The sequence below is a fragment of the Capronia coronata genome, assembly GCF_000585585.1.
Source record: "Capronia coronata CBS 617.96 chromosome Unknown acBCG-supercont1.3, whole genome shotgun sequence".
Lineage (NCBI taxonomy): Eukaryota > Fungi > Ascomycota > Eurotiomycetes > Chaetothyriales > Herpotrichiellaceae > Capronia > Capronia coronata.
The window spans coordinates 2,183,080-2,202,842 of record NW_006912895.1 but is presented as its reverse complement, the minus strand read 5'-3'; the positions used below and the strand labels follow the sequence as shown (position 1 = coordinate 2,202,842).

At 53.4% G+C, this 19,763-nt stretch overlaps 7 protein-coding genes across 7 annotated transcripts; 3 read left to right on the top strand and 4 right to left on the bottom strand.

Moving 5' to 3' along the window:
• Positions 1-165: 165 nt before the first annotated feature.
• On the top strand, positions 166-1,176 carry A1O1_04113 (uncharacterized protein; the record flags this gene model as incomplete). Its single annotated transcript, XM_007725010.1, has 2 exons — positions 166-808; positions 920-1,176. 2 exons carry the CDS (start codon positions 166-168, stop codon positions 1,174-1,176), a joined length of 900 nt encoding a protein of 299 aa, XP_007723200.1.
• A 1,045-nt stretch (positions 1,177-2,221) lies between these two features.
• On the top strand, positions 2,222-4,120 carry A1O1_04112 (uncharacterized protein; the record flags this gene model as incomplete). The annotated part of the gene is made up of 1 exon (XM_007725009.1): positions 2,222-4,120. One exon carries the CDS (start codon positions 2,222-2,224, stop codon positions 4,118-4,120), a length of 1,899 nt encoding a protein of 632 aa, XP_007723199.1.
• Positions 4,121-4,606: 486 nt separating this feature from the next.
• On the top strand, positions 4,607-5,860 carry A1O1_04111 (uncharacterized protein; the record flags this gene model as incomplete). Its single annotated transcript, XM_007725008.1, has 1 exon — positions 4,607-5,860. The coding sequence occupies one exon, from the start codon at positions 4,607-4,609 to the stop codon at positions 5,858-5,860; it is 1,254 nt and encodes a 417-aa protein (XP_007723198.1).
• A 980-nt stretch (positions 5,861-6,840) lies between these two features.
• A1O1_04110 (cyclopropane-fatty-acyl-phospholipid synthase) lies at positions 6,841-8,451 on the bottom strand (the record flags this gene model as incomplete). The annotated part of the gene is made up of 2 exons (XM_007725007.1): positions 6,841-8,265; positions 8,347-8,451. The coding sequence occupies 2 exons, from the start codon at positions 8,449-8,451 to the stop codon at positions 6,841-6,843; spliced, it is 1,530 nt and encodes a 509-aa protein (XP_007723197.1).
• Positions 8,452-9,079: 628 nt separating this feature from the next.
• On the bottom strand, positions 9,080-10,563 carry A1O1_04109 (uncharacterized protein; the record flags this gene model as incomplete). The annotated part of the gene is made up of 5 exons (XM_007725006.1): positions 9,080-9,153; positions 9,244-9,566; positions 9,621-10,300; positions 10,359-10,408; positions 10,473-10,563. 5 exons carry the CDS (start codon positions 10,561-10,563, stop codon positions 9,080-9,082), a joined length of 1,218 nt encoding a protein of 405 aa, XP_007723196.1.
• Positions 10,564-12,432: 1,869 nt separating this feature from the next.
• A1O1_04108 (uncharacterized protein) lies at positions 12,433-14,574 on the bottom strand (the record flags this gene model as incomplete). The annotated part of the gene is made up of 1 exon (XM_007725005.1): positions 12,433-14,574. One exon carries the CDS (start codon positions 14,572-14,574, stop codon positions 12,433-12,435), a length of 2,142 nt encoding a protein of 713 aa, XP_007723195.1.
• A 739-nt stretch (positions 14,575-15,313) lies between these two features.
• Positions 15,314-19,399, bottom strand: A1O1_04107 (uncharacterized protein; the record flags this gene model as incomplete). The annotated part of the gene is made up of 1 exon (XM_007725004.1): positions 15,314-19,399. The coding sequence occupies one exon, from the start codon at positions 19,397-19,399 to the stop codon at positions 15,314-15,316; it is 4,086 nt and encodes a 1,361-aa protein (XP_007723194.1).
• Positions 19,400-19,763: the final 364 nt, after the last annotated feature.

Below are 19,763 nucleotides of genomic sequence, written 5' to 3'. Positions count from 1 at the left end.
GAAACATCTTCTGTCGCCAGGGTTTTTTGAACTCGTTTCGAATCAGCCGACACAAGTCACCACAATACAAGACTGAAGGCGTTGCAGAGAACTCATAACATCAATATCAGACATTTGTTCTTCTCATCATCAGAGCCATCTTCTTCCTCTCTAGCTGTTGCAGAAATGGGTATCCCTGCATTCGGGCCACCTGCGCCAATTGATCCGTCATACACCCCCGAAGTATCTATTGCTTCAGTCCCAGCGGACGCCCCGATCGATGAAATCCTCGACATTCTCGAACGGGACGGAGGCGTCATCTTGACCAATTTCGCAACAGTGGAAGACCTCGCTGCCATTGATACCGACTTGGAAGCCTACCGCACACAAACCCCTTCCACGGAAAAGGGTGCACTACATATCATACCTAAGGAGACCCTCGCCATTTCTGGGTTGGTGGCCAAGTCACCCACCGTTGCTAAAATCTGCGAATCACCTGTACTGGAACAGTTGCGTGCTTCGATCCTTCAAGATGACTTCAGTGTCATTCGCGAAGACCACATCGAGAAGAACACGATCGATCCATTGTTGAGCATCAGCATGACCTTCCACATCGGCTATGGTGCGCCTCGACAAAGGCTGCACCGGGATGATAATGTGCATGGTGTCAGACACGGAGGGGAGTTTGACCTTAAAAAAGTCAGCCAGTTCGCCTGCTTGATTGCAGCAACAAAGACCACAAGGGAAAACGGGGCCACCATGTTCATCCCGGGCTCCCACAAATGGGATGACACTAGACGGCCTCGAACCGATGAAGTCTGCTTTGCTGGTGAGTTTCCTCCTACTGAGATTGAATCTCCTTACCCCCCAAGCTTGAACTCAGGAGTAATCTGCTGACACGACAAAGAAATGCAACCCGGGTCGGCATTGATCTTTCTAGCCTCTTGTTACCATGGGGGTGGCCACAATTCTGTCCCTGGCGAGGTTCGCAAGGTCCACGGGCTATTCTTCGTCAGGGGAACAATGCGTACCGAAGAAAACCAGTTTCTGGCGGTTCCGAGAAGCAAAGTATTGACAATGAGTGACAAGATGCTGTCACTATTGGGATACAAGAAGCCCACCACGGTCTTAGGTATCGTTGAAAATGAAGACCCGGCGCAGGATCTGCGAGGAGTTCTCGAGAGAGCAGCACGATAGTATCCGAAATGTTAAATAGTAGTCACGTCCTTGCAGTAAACTAGAGGCATCGAATACGTGATGTTCTATTGCGGAATTAGTAGTAATGATAGGCCGTTTAGAGAAGCTTAGCTCTTCTTAGCCTATCACGATATCTACGGCGGGAGCTGATACCGGGTTCGGCGATCCATAGCGGCCCGGCGATAAGCACCGACATAACCTAATACTGACATTTGCCCACTTCAAGTTCATCGTCACTTCGCCTATGTTCGGTTCTCACGGCGCGATATTGTTTCCGTTCGAAACAAAGCTCGAAGCTGGCGAGAACCTAGTGTTTTGAGCGGTATGATTTGACTCAGCAAGCTCGTCGTTTCTTGTTCATGCTATGGTGGATACAGCCTTGAAAAGTCTACCATCCTTCGCCCCAAGTATCGGCCCTCACCAGCTGAGCTTAGCGGTTGATATCAGCGGAGCGCAGAATGCTTCGAAGGTGTCTGAGAAAGCTCCGGCTTTGATGGCACTAAATGGAGAAACACGACAGGAAGGGGTGATATCAAAGCGCAAACAACCGAAGAGTCGAAATGGTGAGCCATCCTGATACCTATGCTCTCACAGAGTACATTTGCTCAGACAGGGAGCGCCAATGTGGAATCCCACTGACATAAATAAGGATGTAGTACTTGCAAGTTGAAGCGCATCAAGTGTGACGAGACGAAGCCTTCGTGTCAACAATGCTTTCGACGAAACCTTGAGTGTGGTGGGTACGGAAAGCAGTTGAAATGGAGGCCGGTGAGAAGGCCCAACGAGGCCAGTAACAAGGAAAAGGGTACCTTGTATTCTTCTTCTTCTTCTTGGTTGTCTGATACTGAGACTGCTAGATGCCATCCTGGGTGATTGCCATCAAGAACATGTCCTTTCACTTACAAATCCGTCATTGTCTGGTCAGCCGGACGCATTTCCCGAACACCCCAGTGATCTCAACAACCAAGACTCGAGTGGAAACGTACCAGACTCCATCACACGGAGAATGTTCGCAGCCTTTAATCAAGAACTCTCACTTCTTGACATGATTCAGCTTACGCCAGAGGAATTGAAGTCACCATTATCCGCCCATGCCGATCATGGCCGGGAGAGCTTCTTCAGTAGCGGCATCCAGTGTTTCGATCAGATCCAGACCGAACTGGATGATCTGATAGAGGCCCCCTTCAATAAATCGCCAAAATCTGTTGAATCAAACCACCACTTTGCCGCTGCTGAGTGGCTGGCAAATTTCCGCGACCCTGATTCATTGCAGCTCTTCCCGATGCCGCCGCCAACTGAGGATTCTGGGCCGATACTTGAACGAGCCACGGCTGTCTCCAACGAGGAAGCCGAAGAGCACACTCCCTACCCAACCATGGTCATCAATGATGCCGAAGAGTCTATGAGGCCACCGGAGCAGGAGCTGGCTTCTGCTCAGTCCCCACCAGGCTCGGATGTCAATTTCTACATCCAGCAGTTCCAGAGCTCCCACGACACCCCAGAAGTGATATGGACTCTCTTCAACCTTCAGACGTGCAAGATTCTTTCCATCAAAGACAACGTGACAAAGAATCCATGGCGGACACTGATTTGGCCCCTCGCCAAAAACTGCCCTCCTCTCTACCACGCACTTGCAGCGATGACCTGCACGCAAATGAGCAGAACCCAACCACAATTCAGAGCCCGAGGAAAATGGCATTTTGAACGCGGCATACAAGCTCTGAACTCCACCTCAGATGATAGCAGGAGTCAAATACCTCTAGAGGCAGCTCTTGCTTGCAGACTTGCTCTGGGCTTCGCCGAATCCTGGAACCATCAGATCTCTTCGACCGGCATCACCCACATAAGTGCTGCCCGAACTCTCATCCGGCAAGCCGTGTTCAAAGCAAGGGCTTCAAATTTAAGCGCCAACGAGTTGAGTCGCCTGAGCTTTCTAGCCAACACTTGGATGTACATGGACGTCCTAGCTCGCATCACAGTGGCCGACGACGTGGGCTACTTGACGGATCACGAAGTCATGACGGCCTGCAGCCTTCTGAGCCCAGTTCCGCGCGCTCAGCAGATCGATCCTCTTATGGGCTGTGCAATCACACTTTTCCCCCTGATCAGCCGTCTTGCCGACCTAGTCAGTAGTGTCCGGAGACGGCGTAAGAAAGGCACTTCCCTCAGTACCATCTCAAAAGCTACCGAGTTGAGACTGGAAATCGAACGGTGGACAACTGCGATAGAATTTCAGAGATCGGAAGGTTCCACGTCGAACGCCATTCCAGACTCGATTCAAACCGCCGAAGCGTATAGATGGGCTTCACTGTTGCTCCTACGCCAGACGGCACCCGAGGTGCCCTGGGCACACTCGATATGGGAGTTGGCGCAGAAAGCCCTGGTGTATCTTGCCACCATTCCATTGGAGTCGCCCACGACGATTGTGCAGATCTTCCCGCTCATGGTGGCGGGATGTGAAGCCTTCGAAGAGGAAGACAGGGACTGGGTCCGGCAGCGGTGGCAACTGATGTCCAAATCCATGATTACCGGAATTGTGGTTCGATGCTTGCACGTGACGGAAGAAGTCTGGCGCAGGAGAGACGTGTTTGAAACGAACCAGAAATCCTGTCGGCCCAGTGCAGCTTCACGGCACAACTCGCCTCTGGATGCGGCGATGGATATACCCGAGGATGAAATGGCCTACGCAGTGCCTGGCCAGCCCCCAAGCCGGCGGTCCAGCCCTGGTCCGAGCCGCACTGCGTCGGCTACCTTCCCGGATTCTCTGGTCTTCAAAAAGAGAGTGGATCCCCTGACTAGGGCTGGATATACGGATTATACAGTGACAGGCGATCTACACTGGCTGGGCGTCATGAAGGACTGGGGCTGGGAGAGTAAGTACATCCAATTATCAGAATATGTTCTTGATGCTCGCAACTTTAGATGGGCTAACACCGATTTCTAGTCTTACTCGGCTAAACAATGGAGCATGTCAAACGCAATGTTCGAGGCGATTCAAACGTGGAACGAGGCGGTGTCTACCTGGATATCTTGCAGAGCCCAAAGGCCCCGGTTTTACATGCATACTGCATCCGCGAGCCAAGAGAGATATCACGTAAAGCTTCCTTGGCTGGCCGTGAGATTTGATATCAGGTGATCTCCCAGCAGCACCGATCCTCGGAGGCATTCGTGTTCCCAAGCAATCTCTTATCACACGCGCTGCTCTTTCCTTTTATCCATTTGAATATTCATATCCGTCTTACTCATCTTGCCGTGGGTCAATGCCTTCTTGTACCAGGTCTTTTATTCTCCTTTCGTTGACCCTTGACCCATCCACAACCCCACCTCCATCCCAGCACTACAAAGGAGAACAAGAGGATCAGCAGAAACCTCTCTCTGGATTTTACGAGAGGAAAGCGGTCTCGTTGTTCAATACTTCATCGACTCATGAATGGCACGTTTAAGCTTCGACGAGCTTCCCCAAGAAATAATCGATGCTGTTGCTGCTCTGCTGGATCTCCAATCTCTTAGAAACCTCCGATTAACCTCGCGGAGCATTGCTGCAAAGGTTACAAACGCAAGAGGGTTCCAAGCCTACTTCCTCAGCAAGGAGATACGTTTATTCGACATCGGACAACTTCGGGAATTCGGTCCTCAGACCGAACCACAGAGATGCGGTCGCCTAGTCCGCCACCTCACCCTTGTGAGCAATGGCAAGGTCCAGATTCCAGCAAAACGGAAGCTTGCTAGAGTTGGGGTCGAAAATCTGGGGTGCGCCTCTCCCATCTCAATCACCCTCACAATGCAACACGAAGAGCCTCCCTCTGTCAAAGATTGGCTGCGTATATGGCGCGCAGCAGCCGAGACATTCCACAACACAGCACTGGCGCTGAGCACAGCCGGCGTACCGGTGCAGGCATTTGATCTATTTGGCCAGACCCGTTGGTGCAGCTTAGCTTGCGATCAACTCACCCAAACGTTGGCGGTGGTTGATCTTCCAGCATCTTTCAAGCACCTCAAGAAGCTTTCACTTTGCTTGTCTCAACATGCATTGAAACGGCATGGGAAACGTGAAGAGAGCAGAGTCGCTGGCCAAATGAACACCCGAGCCCTCTGCGAGTTTCTTGCGCTTTTCCCTGAGCTGGAGGACCTGGAGCTCCGATGGTATAAATTGCACGCGAGGAAATGCACCGATGCCTTGCAAGAAGAATCTCGATACTTTGAACGCATCGTCGAGCTGTGTCGATTTCCCCGTCTGAGACAATGCGCACTAAGGGGTGTTTTCACAACGGCCGATACACTACTATCCTTCCTCCGGCGGCTTCGGATCAACAGTCTTACGATGGTGGATGTAACCGTCCGACCAGGCTTCTTTCGTCCAATCTTCGATCATGTGGTCAACCATATGGACACCCTGGAGTACTTGCACTTGGATCAACTCTCAGAGAAGAAGTTATTGCACTTTGAAGGGCCTGGAGAGCCGCATTTCCGGTCAATCGGTCGCCGGGTTGGACCCATGGACCTGACGAGGGTTGGAAGTGCCATACATGACCCAATTAGTTATCACTTCGCCACCGGACGGCAGTTAGGCTCGTATGAGTTTATGGAGTTCCTGAGACAGAATTACAATAATTACGGCCCTCCGGATCATTGGCACTCTCGTTCGATCAGGCACTGGCATCGATATTTGGGAGGCAATCCCTAGGTGGCAGCGTGCAAGCCTCGACTGTTTGGTGTGCTCGGCGAGCGATAATATACCAATACTTCGTCTAAGAGCAACAGCAGCTTCACCATGACGGGAGACGACTGTGTCGACTCCAACTCGGACTCTAGACCGACCTGACCTCGCCCCTCTTATCAACTTCCAGGTGCGACTATTGATTGACTCTCAGGGGATATTCCATCTCCGCTAGGAATGTACTAATCATTTTATCTTATCGATAAAATAGGGTGATTACTATCTTATCTTATCTTATCGATTACCAACTACGGTCTTGTATGGATACTTTCAGGAGACAGGGATACCCTCGAGAGTCGATTCCGAATCTCTATACGTAGAAGTCGTCTCCCGGTCAGCAGCGAGAGGGGCAGAGGTAGGAGCAACCCCGATGGAAAGATCAAGTGTATACACCATCGAATGTCTATCGTGGGAAAGAATGAAAGGGGGAGCTACCCCATTAAGGGATAGGGATAGCAAGGAGAAGAAACTAAGAAACTAGTGTCCGTGAAGCGAAGCGTGAGGATCAGCATGCTCTCAAAGCGAACTAAGCCAGACTTTCATAAACGGAAGATGGAGGGAGAGAGAGGAGAGAGACTATGGCATACTTACTTGTTAGGTAGTATAGTACGGAAGTCTGGAGGAAGCGCTGACTGGGTTTGTAGCTGTCGTTCTCTATTATCACATTACACACACTCTCTCTCTGTGTGCGTGTGTCTGTTTCTCTCCTCATTTCCATGACAATTGATATATTGCCACCCATGTCTATTTTCTTCTTGGTCTTTCTGTTTCCTTTTTCTTTCTTGTTCTCAAGCTTCATTCTAAACTTTTCTTTCACGTCCCCCCTTAGGTTCCTCCTGCATTCGATCTCTTGACGAATATTATATCCTCAGACCTAACCTGAGAATAAAGGTCTTGTTCCTGCCATCGATACGCCTCCGTCCATCTGTCCACCAACGGCGACCCACTCATTCCTTGCTAGACCCCGCCAAACGCGCCTTTCCCGCCTGTAGAGCGGCATGGAGACCGAACTGGGTCTTGACACCCTCGATGCGGTGGGTGCTGTTCAGGTTCTTGACCAGGGTGATCTGGAAGCAGGTGGCGCCACCCTGGCGGGAAGTGATGGTGGAATAGGCCAGGAAGAACTCCCAGATGCGGTACCATCTGACACCGTACTTGGCCTTGACTTTGTCCTGGTTGGCGATCCAGTTGCGGTACCAGCGCCACAGAGTAGCCGAGTAGTGAACGCCGATGGTGTCGACGCCCTTGACCTCAAAGCCGGCGCCTTCCAACTTGTCGATGACGAAGCCGAGCGGAGTGGAGGCGTCGGCGCCGGGGAAGATGTATTTGCTCATAAACAAGCCCCAGATCAGATCCTCGTACTGCCACGACTTGCGCAGGCCGGCGTACTGCAGGTAGAAGACGCCGTCGTCGTCGAGCATGTTGTACACCTGGGCCAGAAAGGCGCTGAAATGCCGCACGCCGACGTGCTCGGCCATCTCCAGACAGGTGATCTTTTTGTAGCCGCCCTCGGGGACGGGGATGTCGCGGTAGTCCAGACACAAAATCTTGCTCTGGTCTTCGCCGATGCCTGCGTTTCGGAGCTCGGTGTTTCCCCACGCAGTCTGGTTGCGGCCGAGGGTGATGCCCGTGACGTGGGCGCCGTAGTTGACGCTGGCGTATTTGGCCAGCGTGCCCCATCCGCAGCCGATGTCGAGCAGGCGCTCACCGGGCTGCAAGTCGATCTTCTCGCACACGATGGCCAGCTTGTTGTCCTGCAGCTCCTCCAGCGACTCTTCGCGGCTAATATCCGAGACGATGCCCGACGTGTAGACCATGCGCGGACCCAGGAACCAGGCGTAGAAGTCGTCGCCCCGGTCGTAGTGCTCACGGACCTGCTCTTCGTCCTGCGACCGCGTGTGCATGATGACCTCGGGGATGAAGCCGGTAAAGAAAAACTTGAATATGTTCAGCGTGAACCGGAAGGTCGCCCAGTCGTGCCTGTACTCCATCACGTCCAGGCAGTCGCCCTTGAAATCCACCTTCTGATCGAAATACATCTCGTGGAAAGTCTCCATCGGGATGCGCCTCTTGCCGTGGTACCGCGCGCGGTCCTCCTCGTTGCGGAAATGCAGGTAGTGCTCGATCGGCCGGCCGGGGAGCTTGGCCTTCTCGTTCTTGCGCGGCGAGATCGACGACGCCACCGTCCAAAAGGCCATCAGGATCGGGATCGAGGTCAGCGTCGCCAGGAACAGCGTCGTGTACAGCCCGCCGTGGAGCTGGCGTGCCAAATACGCTGGGACCGCGACCAACAGGCCGATCATCACATAGTTGTTGAACGACTCGCTGCCGGCCGCGTCGGCGGGGAGAGGGGCATTTTTGATCGCGGGATACTGGTCAGGTGTAAGTCTTTTCTGTCTCTCTCTCTTTGTCGACGGACAGCAAGCAAGCTCTCCTCAAGGCACCAAACATACAGCAGTGGTGCGGACACCGCAGTCCTCGGCAGGTTGCTGCGGAGGTGGAGGGGGAGTCTCAATGAACTCGAAGCCCTCGTGGGACTCTCGATGTTTGGCAATCATGATGTGGTGCCAGGGTTCGGTGAGAGTAATACAGCAGCAATGCTACAAGACCGAACGGGAGGCAGAAAGAGAAGAAGCTGTCAACTTGAAGAACATTTGGATCTCCAAGACTGGCAAAAAGCGGCGGTGGGGATGAAACCACTTGTCGTATATACTACTACCCTGTGTATTTAGTATGGCATTACAACAGAAAGCATGTGTCACTATCGCTTCTCCAAGGTGCAAGCTCTCTAATAAAACTCTACAGACCACGTATACACTCCACAACCACCAGATACCTACCTAGGTATCATCTGCGGCTGACAGTGCTCGTTACAGATGACAGGGTTACAAGTACAGAGTATCCTGCTCGCCTGCGCCTGCCAACTACTTCATCTATCAGACTCTTCTATCTCCTTGGTACCTGCGTCAAGTGGGCAGATGGCTAACATTTCTACTGCGCATAGCAAATCACGTTACAAGCTACCACATCGCAAGCAGCCGAGTTTCAGGGGTCCATGGTCTTCGACTTCTTAGGCATAGTGGCAGATGTCAATTCGACCATTGACAGGTCCCATCTTCCCCTCTATTCGCCTACTACAGGCAGCGTATCTGCTACGGGTTGAGACACCGCCATTCACAGCCCCTTTCAGTCGTCGTCTATCTTGCCAGCAAACTCTCCCAACAGAATGTCATCTGGTGCCGGCCCACGGTTGTTCCGCACTGTCGGTTGTTAGCAGATAGAACAGGCAGGAAACAAGAGAAAAGACACAAGAGAAAAGACACAAGAGAAGAAGAGCTGGCCAAACTCACCCCATTCAGTCTCAATCCTCAAAAAGATCCAAATCCATCGGCGAATGACCTCCAACAACTCCATCACGAAGATTCCCCCTTCCAGATCGTTGAAGTGATCCAAATGCGGCGACAGCTTGAGGCTCCAGGTACACCGTAGGACCAGATCTACGATGATAGCGGAATAGTAGACCTGCTTGGCATGGAAATACCTGTGCCGGCGCAGGCCGTAAGGATGTTCGGGATCGTTCCTCTCCTTGCTCGAGGAGAACAGCGACAGATCCCAATCCTTGGCCACGTCCCAGTAAAAGGAATAAAAGGAATTGACGAAAACGAAAAGCAGCCTGCAGCGGGTCAGCGAGGAGTAGATGCGCGCACGGGGGAGGTTTGGTGGATACCATAGTCTAAACAGTCCGGCCTCGCTCATGTGAAACTTTTGGGTATCATAACCTCGTTGCAAAGCGCTCAAAACGATGACCGGAAACGCACTGGCGTATTTGAGCGCGTTGGCCAGATGCTGGCCTCCCCAGCCCGTCGAGACCGAGCGATTCCTCCGAATGCGACGAAACTCGATCAGACATTGTCGCAGCCGAATCATGCTGGGAATGCTGATGATCAAAGGAACCAGATATGCGCCGCCACATCCCCGGTTAGGTTTCGCCGTGCTGACGGTGTTTCTGGAGAAGAGCATGCACGTCGACACAAACAGATCCCCCAACACTTTTGCATAGCTCGTAAGAACATCCGCCAGCAGAATATCGCCGAACTTCCCGTCCTGCACTTCTGCCAATCCGCCCAGACTGATCCGCTTCAATGTGCGCAGGAAATGTAGACGCCCGGAACTCGACATGCGCTTGAGCGGGAGGACGAAACATAACGCCAGGAAGAGAAGGTAGGACTGCGGGAGGATCTGCCAGGAGAGAGCGGCGCGCTTGGAGCCTCGAGTCACTGTCCAGTACAAAAACAGCGACGAGACCAAAGGCACCGTCAGGATCGTCGCGAGCCGGTACGTCGACTGGTGGTGAAGACTGTGGTGGTGCGATTGACGCGCGGGATATCGAATGAGTGCTGGCACATCCTGAGATACTATTGTTAGTCGCGTTGTCTGGAGTGCGTGAGATCTGGCAGCGACAAACAATCTTGATCAGGTGCAGGTAGTGCAGGTTCAATCCCCAAGCCCATATTCCTACGACCGTGTCAGTCACTTTGGCCGGTAGACAGTAATCAGTTGGAAGGCGTTGCTGCCATACCAAAGACAATTATAATGGCAACCCGGTAAGGGAGTGGGAGCACGAGACTGAAGGAGTCGATCTCGGGCTCAACAGCCGGGTCACCGTCCATGTTGGCGGAGATCTAGCATGCTTCGACTCCGACTGAACGAGCAGATGAGGAGAATATAAATGAGAGGATGGCGGAAGAGGCGCCGACTAGTTCTAGGAGGAAGGAGAATTGAGAGCGTTGAGAATTGCAGGCGCATAACATTCGATGTGTTGAAGTTCAAGTTCCTTCGATTGCGCTCGCGTTCGTGGTCAAGAGTCCCCCTTCGGTTGAATGTGGCTGCCGCTTTAAGAAGGCAGGATGGATGAGGCTCCCTTCCTTCACCCCCTTTTTCAAGCATGGCCAGGCATCTCAGTCTCAGCCGTGGGCATTGACTCCAGTCATTCGGAACTCTACCCTCGTAAACGGAAAAGCTATGTTGAAGTTGACGGCACGCCCCCGTCCCTGCACCTCGCGCCCTGCGCCAAAAAAGCAACATCTGGAAAAGTGTCTTTGATCTTACGCCATGCACTGAGCAATGTATATATATACGTGCTCCTCGCCTAGTTACCGCGTAATCCACTTCGTTCCTGACGGCGCATTGCACACCGGCTGATCTGCAGCTGATCATTCCATTCTGCACCAGCGAAATGTCCCTGCCGTCTATTCCTCGTCATATCTCGTCATATCATTGGGGGCGGAATTCTAATGCTGGATGTTGTTGCTGGCAAATTCATGTCGCCGACCGGTGTCTAGCTCTGTTCCTCTAATAGTCGGACTAAGCCTGGACGTCGTTGACTTCGATTCTCAGCTTGTAATTGCAGGCGCTCCGTGGGGTTTGGCCGTCAAGGACTTCCGGGGCGATCGCAAAAGGGTTTGGAGCGGATGAGTAGAATGCTACCGGACATGGCAGTTAACACTTGTTCGCCTCGGAAAGAGCCTGATGTCTTTATTTGTCCTTACTTTCGATCCGGTCGTCCGGGACTGCTGATAAATATCCTGGATCGCCCATGCGCAGCGTAAGGTACACCACCCTGTCTTTCAACTCGTCCGCAGTGATCGAGTAGCTCAGGTTTGTCGGCTCACCTTGCGGCACATTCACTATGTACCCCCATTGAGGCGAATCGACCTCCATATCTTTTGCCCTGGTGTGAAACTGAAATACTAGTACCTGTGTATGCGCAGCGAGGATCGGCCAGCTTAACAGAGACATGGAGGCGGCAAGCAGGCGCATCATATCATCTAACAAGGCAGTCTCTCGGCTGGTCTCGACCTCCATTGAGAGCACTAGCCTTTCGCCAAGTTACTTGAAACGATCATGGCGCTCTCGGCCACTGGGGCTACCTATCATATGGGTAAAATTCGAGACAATATATTCGTATTTGCGCCGCCAAGTACGTCGATTGACTTACAACCCTTGTTATTTGGGGGCTTTGATGCAGTGGCTGGCGACTTCAAGGTTCTGAGAGGGAAGCTGGCCCCATGGCAATGAATAATGTGATCTTCGAGGCGATCAGTAAATGCCTCGAGGATGTTAACCAGCATTGCTCCAAGATCGAATTCAGGCATCAAAAGCTATAAGGCAACTTAAGTAATGGTATGCTTTTTGCCCATGGGTTTGAAGATAGAGGGGGTTTCATCCAAACCCCGTGGCACAATATTACATATCTACATATGTACCTAGTTGGTAGTATGTACATGTACTTTTGTAGATTGGACGAGGATGAATCTTGGCGCACACCTCCATCACGTCTCGCCCGTCGCGTCGAATAGCAGTACCTGCGTACCTTGTCCCGTCACACTGCAAGACTAAGACCATATCAACAAAAAGGAACTAGCATTATGGACCTTCACAGTCCAGCATCGCAGCATCATCAATCGTATGTCATGGTGTCTCCTTGACTCTCGTCTTCTACCCATATATACCCGTGTCATCAGTGTAGGGTAAATACCCTACCACATCTGAGCGACGTCGCCAGTCCGTGCAATCTCAACAAGCGCAAGGAGAAGGACTCTGTCCTCGTCGCTCATCCACGACCGATCCATACTGGCCAGAGCCGTTCGAGGCAAGCTGCTCATGGCTTCTGCCCCGGTGCTGCCCACACGCGGCAGCTCAAACGGCTTGATATCCGGCTGACACAGCGTGCCGTTATCCGGCATGACGCCAGTCTGGAAATACCGTCTGATGGCCTTAGCCGTGCACAACGAGGGCGCGGTGAACGAGCAATGGCCCTCGGCGTCTTGTTGGAGAAGCACCGACCCGGGAAAGCGGGCAGCCATTCTCTGGGCATTGCGCAGCGGCGTGACGGTGTCAAGAGTATTGGAGATCCAAAGGATAGGATGCAAAGTTTCAGCCATGTCATGTATACCTTTGTCCTCGGGTGGATTTTGTGCTAGTGTTTCTGTTTCTGGATCTGCCGTGCCAAAAGGCCCAGCAATGCGCCATTTCGCCCGAGTCTTCCATCCCGCACAGCCCAGCCGGGTCTGGGCCCAGTAGTCGCCCATGGCGGAGCTCTGGTCGCGCAGGGTTTCCCAGTACGAGCGGAACTCGTCCTCGGTGAAGCTGCCGATGCCTTCGGCGTCGGTGCACAGCACGGCCGAAGTGGCCTCGAGCTCACTCCAGTCGGGAGAGACACAGTGGTGCGAGAAGGGCCCGTCGAGTTCGCACCGGGCGGAGCGACAGCTCGGGTTGCGCGTGGTCTGCTTGTACTCGGCAAACAAGGCGCCCGTGCCGTTGGTGATGTCCTGGAGCAGCTTTGCCATGACCGGCGCCAGCATGATGGGCTGGTAGAGGGCGTTCTTGACCACCATCTTGACGTCGCTCCACGTGATGATTTCGGGCCCACGCCGTTGATTGCCCGCCACCGAGAGCGGGTCGTCCCAGATGTCGTGCAGCAGTTTCTCGTACGCGGCCTGGATGGCGGGCTGGCCTCCGGGTCTCCAGAACGGGCATTGCTCAGGCCCGGCGTCGGAGCAGTAGCCCATGATCTTGTGCAGGATCAGGTCGGTGTCGATCAAGTTCCCCATCCACGGGCCGTTGTAGTAGTCTTGCGCGTCCACGACGCCGTCCAGCACCACGCGCGAGACCCGGTCCGGATACATCGAGGCAAAGGTCGCTCCGATCAACGTTCCGTAGGAGAAGCCCCAATAGAGGAGTGGCTCGTTGCCCTGGTGCCACTTGGTGCGCTCGACCATCTGTTGCTCTGCATCCCGGCCATGGAGGGCATCGTGAGCCGCTTGTGCTTCGGCTCCGACTCGCTCCCGCCACTGGCCATGTCGCTCGATGATCTCGACCATGTCTGCGGCGACGGGCGTGGTGTTGACATGTTCGAGAAAGTTGGTTCCGTTCTCGGACTCGAGACGGCCGGAACAGCCTTCGGACCATGCGCGGGCTCGTCGCCACGCCGTTCTCAGCGAGCCTTCGGAGCTCCCGAGCAGTCCTTCCGCCTCGACCTGCAGGTTCCACGTCTGCCGCGCTACATTGTCCGGGAAGCACGCCAGGATCGGGGTGCTGTTATTGACGCCTCTGGGGTCGAAGCCGATGATGTCGAAATACTTGTCGTCCGTTTTGGAATCGTTCAGAGCCCGTGGTGAATCCACGACCTGCTGAATCAGCGAACCGTGGTACAGCACCTTCGCCACACCGGAACCGCCTGGGCCACCTGGATTGACGAGGATCGCTCCTCCATAGCGGGGGTCGCTGACGGGGACCTTCGCAGGCAGTCTGATGATAGCTAAGGCGACACGATCGGGAGACTCGTCAGGATCGTCGCAGTTGTAGTCCATGGGAACGTCGAGTCGCGCGCATTGCATGCCATCGTAGCAATCGTGGTATTGAATATCTCTGGCCGGCGTAATACTATGCCAGCGGAATGGTGTCGTTGCGGGCACCACTCCAGATTGCTGCTGCTGCTGCTGCTGCTGCTGTTGGCCCCGAGGCGGAGGCAGAAGCCAGTCAATGCTGTAGAAGAACAGGAGAACGGCTGCACACACAGCCACGGCGAGATTGAGTCTCTGGATCGATTGCGATTGCGGTCTGTGTCGATTCCATGTTGTCCAGCGCTCGGACTTGGCGCTGGCTGATTTCGAGGCCATTCTAATTGAAGTTCAAGTTGCTGATGATAAGCGGGATGCCAATGCAATTCGACAACATGGACACTTCACACAATTGCCAATTGGAACATCCCAAGTTCTCTTTCACCACTAACACCGCCCTCAGATCAACGATACCGACGGGAGATGATGCTGAAGGGGACCGAGGTTGTCGCCGAGGACCGGAGATACATTATCAACAGGAAAGCAACTTGAAGCTGACGATCACAAGCTGACGATCCGAAGCTGACACTTCTAGCCTCTCGGCGTTGATGGGGCCTGAGGCCTAAGGAAAAGGAGCCTGTCAAGCCATGCTAGAACTGTTACAGGCTCGTCTGGCATTTGTTCATCTAGATTAGAGGTCGAGCAGACTGATCAGTCTCGTTGCAAAACTATCGTTCAGCAAGTTGAGATAGGCTGGTTGTCAAGCGACGCATCGCCCCAAGTCTGTCCTGTCTTCAGCCCGTCTCTGCTCTACGCTACATACAAGCCAGAGCAATCCCCCAAGAGCAGGGATAGCTACACAGTCAGAGGTTGCCCATTCCAGGTGCTGAGAAGCTGAGAAATGCCCACGTTACCTACATTCAAAGGCAAGCGAACGAACTATGGCGGTCGAGGTGTCACTGGCACAGGATCAACGAATAACGCTGAGAGTGCCCTTGATTAAGGCCGTCCCGTTCCTAGACCGAGAAGCAAAAGGACGACACCAGCGGAGTCAGACACATGCTTCTAAGCTGACCATCTAGAATCCCAATTCGCGGCCACTGATCAAATCCATGTCCGCTCGTACTTCCCAAACACTCGCCCCGGCCTTGTCGGCACTCGCCACCCTCTGTTGCGTACTGGTCTCCCACCACCGTTGGACCAAGTTGCCGTCAATGATGCCTCGGCCTCCGATCCCGTCTGTCTCGATTTGTCTGTAGGCGCGCGGATTCAGACTGCACGCGTGGAAGTCCAAAGTGGTGACAAGCGTGTTTTGCAAGGTCGATAGCCGTCGATAGCTGGCTTCGGAGAGAGGCGTGAGCATGCACAGAGAGCCTTCTTGCGTACTCATCAAGATGCGATGACGTTCCTCTACTCCCACAGCCTCGACACCATCCACGTCCATGTCCATATCAAGATCTCGTTGATTGCTGGGCACCGGCTGCGGCGGAAGCAGGACCATCTTGGTCGGCGCAGCGCCGGTGTTGAATGTGCTTCGGAGCAGCAGCTTGGTACCGCGCTCGGCCTTTGGATTCTCCGGATCGAATTGCAAAACTCGTAGCAGCCCGTCGTCGCCGGCGGAAATGATAAACAGCTGTTTTCCGTCGGGGAGGAATTCTGCGGCCAGGACTGCTGGGTTCTCCAGATCACGCCCCAGCACCTGAAGTTTATACGGTTCCTCGGAATATCCCACCAGCCAGAGCCCAGAAAAGGCATCGCCCAGAATGCACAAGCCTGTTCCCGGCAACTCTCTGGCGACATGCACGTAGTATCGCATGTCCAAGAACGCCACTGGCAGGATAGACATGTCTTCTTTCAACCCTCGGACCATGCATTTCTGGCCCTGCGCCGCCAAAACGAATCCTTGAGAGCCGATGTCACACACCGCGCTGACTGCCCCGCGCAGCTCTTCCTTGGTTATCAGCTTGAGCTTGAGGTCACTCTCCGGCACGTCTGGTTGCGGAACCACGTCCACCACATCGAAGATGTAAAGGTTGCCGCGGGTGGTGACGTTTTCTCCTTTGACGACCGCCGTCCCAACAACAATCAGGTCTTTTCGCTCATGGGTTTCTTCCGAAACTTCCAGATTGAGACACTGCACACAGAGGATCCTCTCACTGGCGTCAAAGTGGTACTGACTGATGATCGAGTAGCTCTTTGCGCTGACCAGTTTGAGGCTGCTTTGGATGGTGGTAGGCAGGAACTTGGTTGCTTCGTTCTGCCATTCGGGATGCCATTCATCGTCTCGCGGAAGCTCGAATTCAGTCGGGTAGTTGGTGGCCAGAACATATGAATTGGTGGGCGTAAAATATGCCACAGAGGTGATGTCCTGGCCCAGTGGAACCCTCTTAATGACCCAGTCTGACAAGCCCAGAACTGTCGATTCGGGAATCTCGCAAAGTGTAATCTCATCGTTGTCGTCAACGAAGACTAACCCATGCTGGCATGCCTCCACATGGACACCGCCAATGGATTTGATGTTTTCGGTGGCCAATTCATAGACATGCGGTAGTGTCGATGCTTCTCGGATAATCAGGGACGGATGTCGACCAGGGACGAACACCGAGGCGTGGCCCGCTATATTGGCCATGACTTGCATAGGTGGCATTGACAACCGATCACCTGCCTCTCCGCTATACTCGGCGCTCCTGGCCGCCTTGGTCATGACTTTTTTGAACCGATAGCTTCCCACCACATCAGGCACGGCAAAGGGTTCATAAACAACGACATCACCCGTCGCGTTCCGAACCACCAAAAAAGGTCGGCGATTGGTGCTATTTCCAAGATCTGCCAGCAACACCTCCGCAAGCTCATCTTTGCTTCTCCAGTGTTTGGGCAGTTGCAGATCCTGCATTAAGTAAGTGGGGAGAAACGGTAAGCTATCACATTGGAACACTTGGATGTCGATGTTCGGTAGTGACAGTAAAACAAGATGGCCTTCTGTCGTCAAAACAGTCATCATCAGACCTGGTGAAACCGCGGTGTCGTAGAATCGGGACGTTTGGAAGAAATCTTGAGTATCCAGGTAAAGCGTCGCAGAGAGGATCGACTCCGTCTTGAGGGATTCTGGTATTTCCACCTCGTCGAGTTCCCCTGCTTTGTCCGCCTTGAGGAGAGTCATGGTCCCGTCGTCTTTAACCAGCGCCAGATACGGCTCGGCAAAGCTGACCCTAACTGCTTTGGCCATGCGACCTTCTTCTTCGTCGACGATCGGGAAGATTTGTGACAATGCAAAGCCGGCATCGTAAACCCGGACCTCTGTATGCAAAACTTGTACAGTGTGATTGGTTGCATTTAGCTTGAAAACAGCAACAGCTGAGCCCGCCAACTCATCGAACTCAGAATCGCCAATGGGAGTCAAGTCTCCATCGACGAGCCGATATAGAGCTGACTTTCCGGCACCATCGCTGGTCTTCTCGGAGATCATCACAAGGTCGTCATAATCTCCGCGGCCTTTGCCACGCTGGTCTTTCTCGCCGGAGCTGAAGCACCACAAGCCAACCGCATTCTCATACTTGATTCGTTTGTTGATCCTCGGCTTGAGAAACTTGGACAGTAGGGCTAATCCTCCTCCCTGACCGCGTCCGTAAGCAACGGCCAGTTCCTGGTCTGCCTCATCTGTGTCGACACGTTTGCGCTTTCCCACATTTGCCATGGCCATATCGTTAATGGGTGCTATGCATGGCAGGCGGTCCAGAAGCCGGAAAGTCTGGCCGCTAACATCTGTTGACGAATTCCCATTGGCTTCATCAGCCAGTTCGGCATAAAGATCATCCTCGTCGTCACCACCCTCCTCATCAATGACGTCTTCCAGCTCTTCGCCATCGGCCTGATTCTGAGCTCGTGACATTGTCCGCTTGACCTGCATGGGCTTTTTGCCGGTGGCAAGTAAAATCGAGTCACATTCTTCACTGCCAATAAACAGGCGGTGCGCACCTAGATTCGCGCTGCATGATGCAGCCCCCAACACTATCCCGTGCGACTGAGCTTCGCCAACCCGGCGAAGAGCCATGCTAGACACGGAGCGGCCATCCATTCGGAAGGTCAAAAGACCAAGCTCTCCAGTCTTCAGAATGACCAGCATGTCACCGTTGGCGGTTCCCAGATGTTCGATCTGGCAGCCCTCCAATTTCAGCCAGTAGTCGGAGTGATCGGCCATCGAGAAGGAAGATGCATCTTTGGCAAATTCGTTAACTGCAATTGCATTGGTCTTTCCGCTCTGATCGACGTGTATCAATTCATTGCCGCCAATCAGCAAGGCCCCTCCAACGGGCGGCGGAAGTGGCACGATCCGGTAAAGGTCATTCGGCAGCCTCTGGACCGATTGCAATGTGGTCGAGGCTTTTTGCTCAAGATCGAGGGCATAGACGGCATAAATAGTGACATCCCGCCGTTCTGGACTCATGTTGGACGAACGAGCAGCAGTTGAATACAGTATGCCGATGGTAGGGTCTCGGTATTCGTGGAGGAAGGCGATATCGATGGGATGCAGAAGGCCGGGATCGAGGACAGTGAGCGGTAGAACAAACGATGGGGCGAATGGTGTATCCGGGCTGTCGTGTTGCATCTCATTGTGTTTGGTTGGAGAATGTCGTTCCCTGGCTTCATCATCAAGCTCGTCGAAATCATCAATCGCCAACTCGTCCCCAGCCTGATGGAAGGGAATGATGGCGAGGTTACTGACGCCGAAGTTGAAAGCGGCACATCTACTTGATGGGTCAATTGTCAAATGATTGACACATTTCGACAGATCAGGCTGCCATGGGATAGACTGTAGATCAAGATGTTCGTAGTAATGTATTGACAGGGTAGATATGCTATGCAGTGTGGGATCCCATTCAACCAAACTCAGTTTAGCATCCCTGAAGGCGACGAGCACGGCATCTCCGCCACTCCTGGAGTCGGGGAGCTTGACTCGGCCTAGTGAGGTGACAGTGCCAGCAAGATTGTATTGGGCCACCAGGACAAGCTTGGTTTCCTGTCCATGGTTGATGTGCGTGCAGTGGAAGATCTGGAGCAGGGATGTCCGTGCAACAATGAGGTTGTCGGCCTTGGCTGAAGTGAATGATGCTGCAAGAGCGTGAGTGACGCCAGAAGGCGGGATCAGTTCAGTGTAGCACTGCATTGCCTAAGCTGCGAACGATGCGTTCTGAGGAGATGGTAGGTGAAAGGGGGACAATGGACGTATCATCGCCCCATGATTGTTGTGGCAGCAAAACAGATGTTAGGGCAGAGCCTGTCAGCTGTGCTTGCCACAGTAGAGGTGTGAGTGCAGTCTGGAAGGCCTCAAAGTAGATGTAAATGAGGAATAACGGGTACAAAGGATCGTGATGAGGACGAGCTCGAGTTCATGTCCAGATTCAATGTCGCGTTCAAGTTCGAGGCTGGAGTTTCTGATATCTTGGCGGTCACCTGACCAGGAGTATTGCACGTGATGAGTGCCCCGTGAGTTCACTAGTCCGCAAGAGGCAAGACTCCTACAGCCTCTA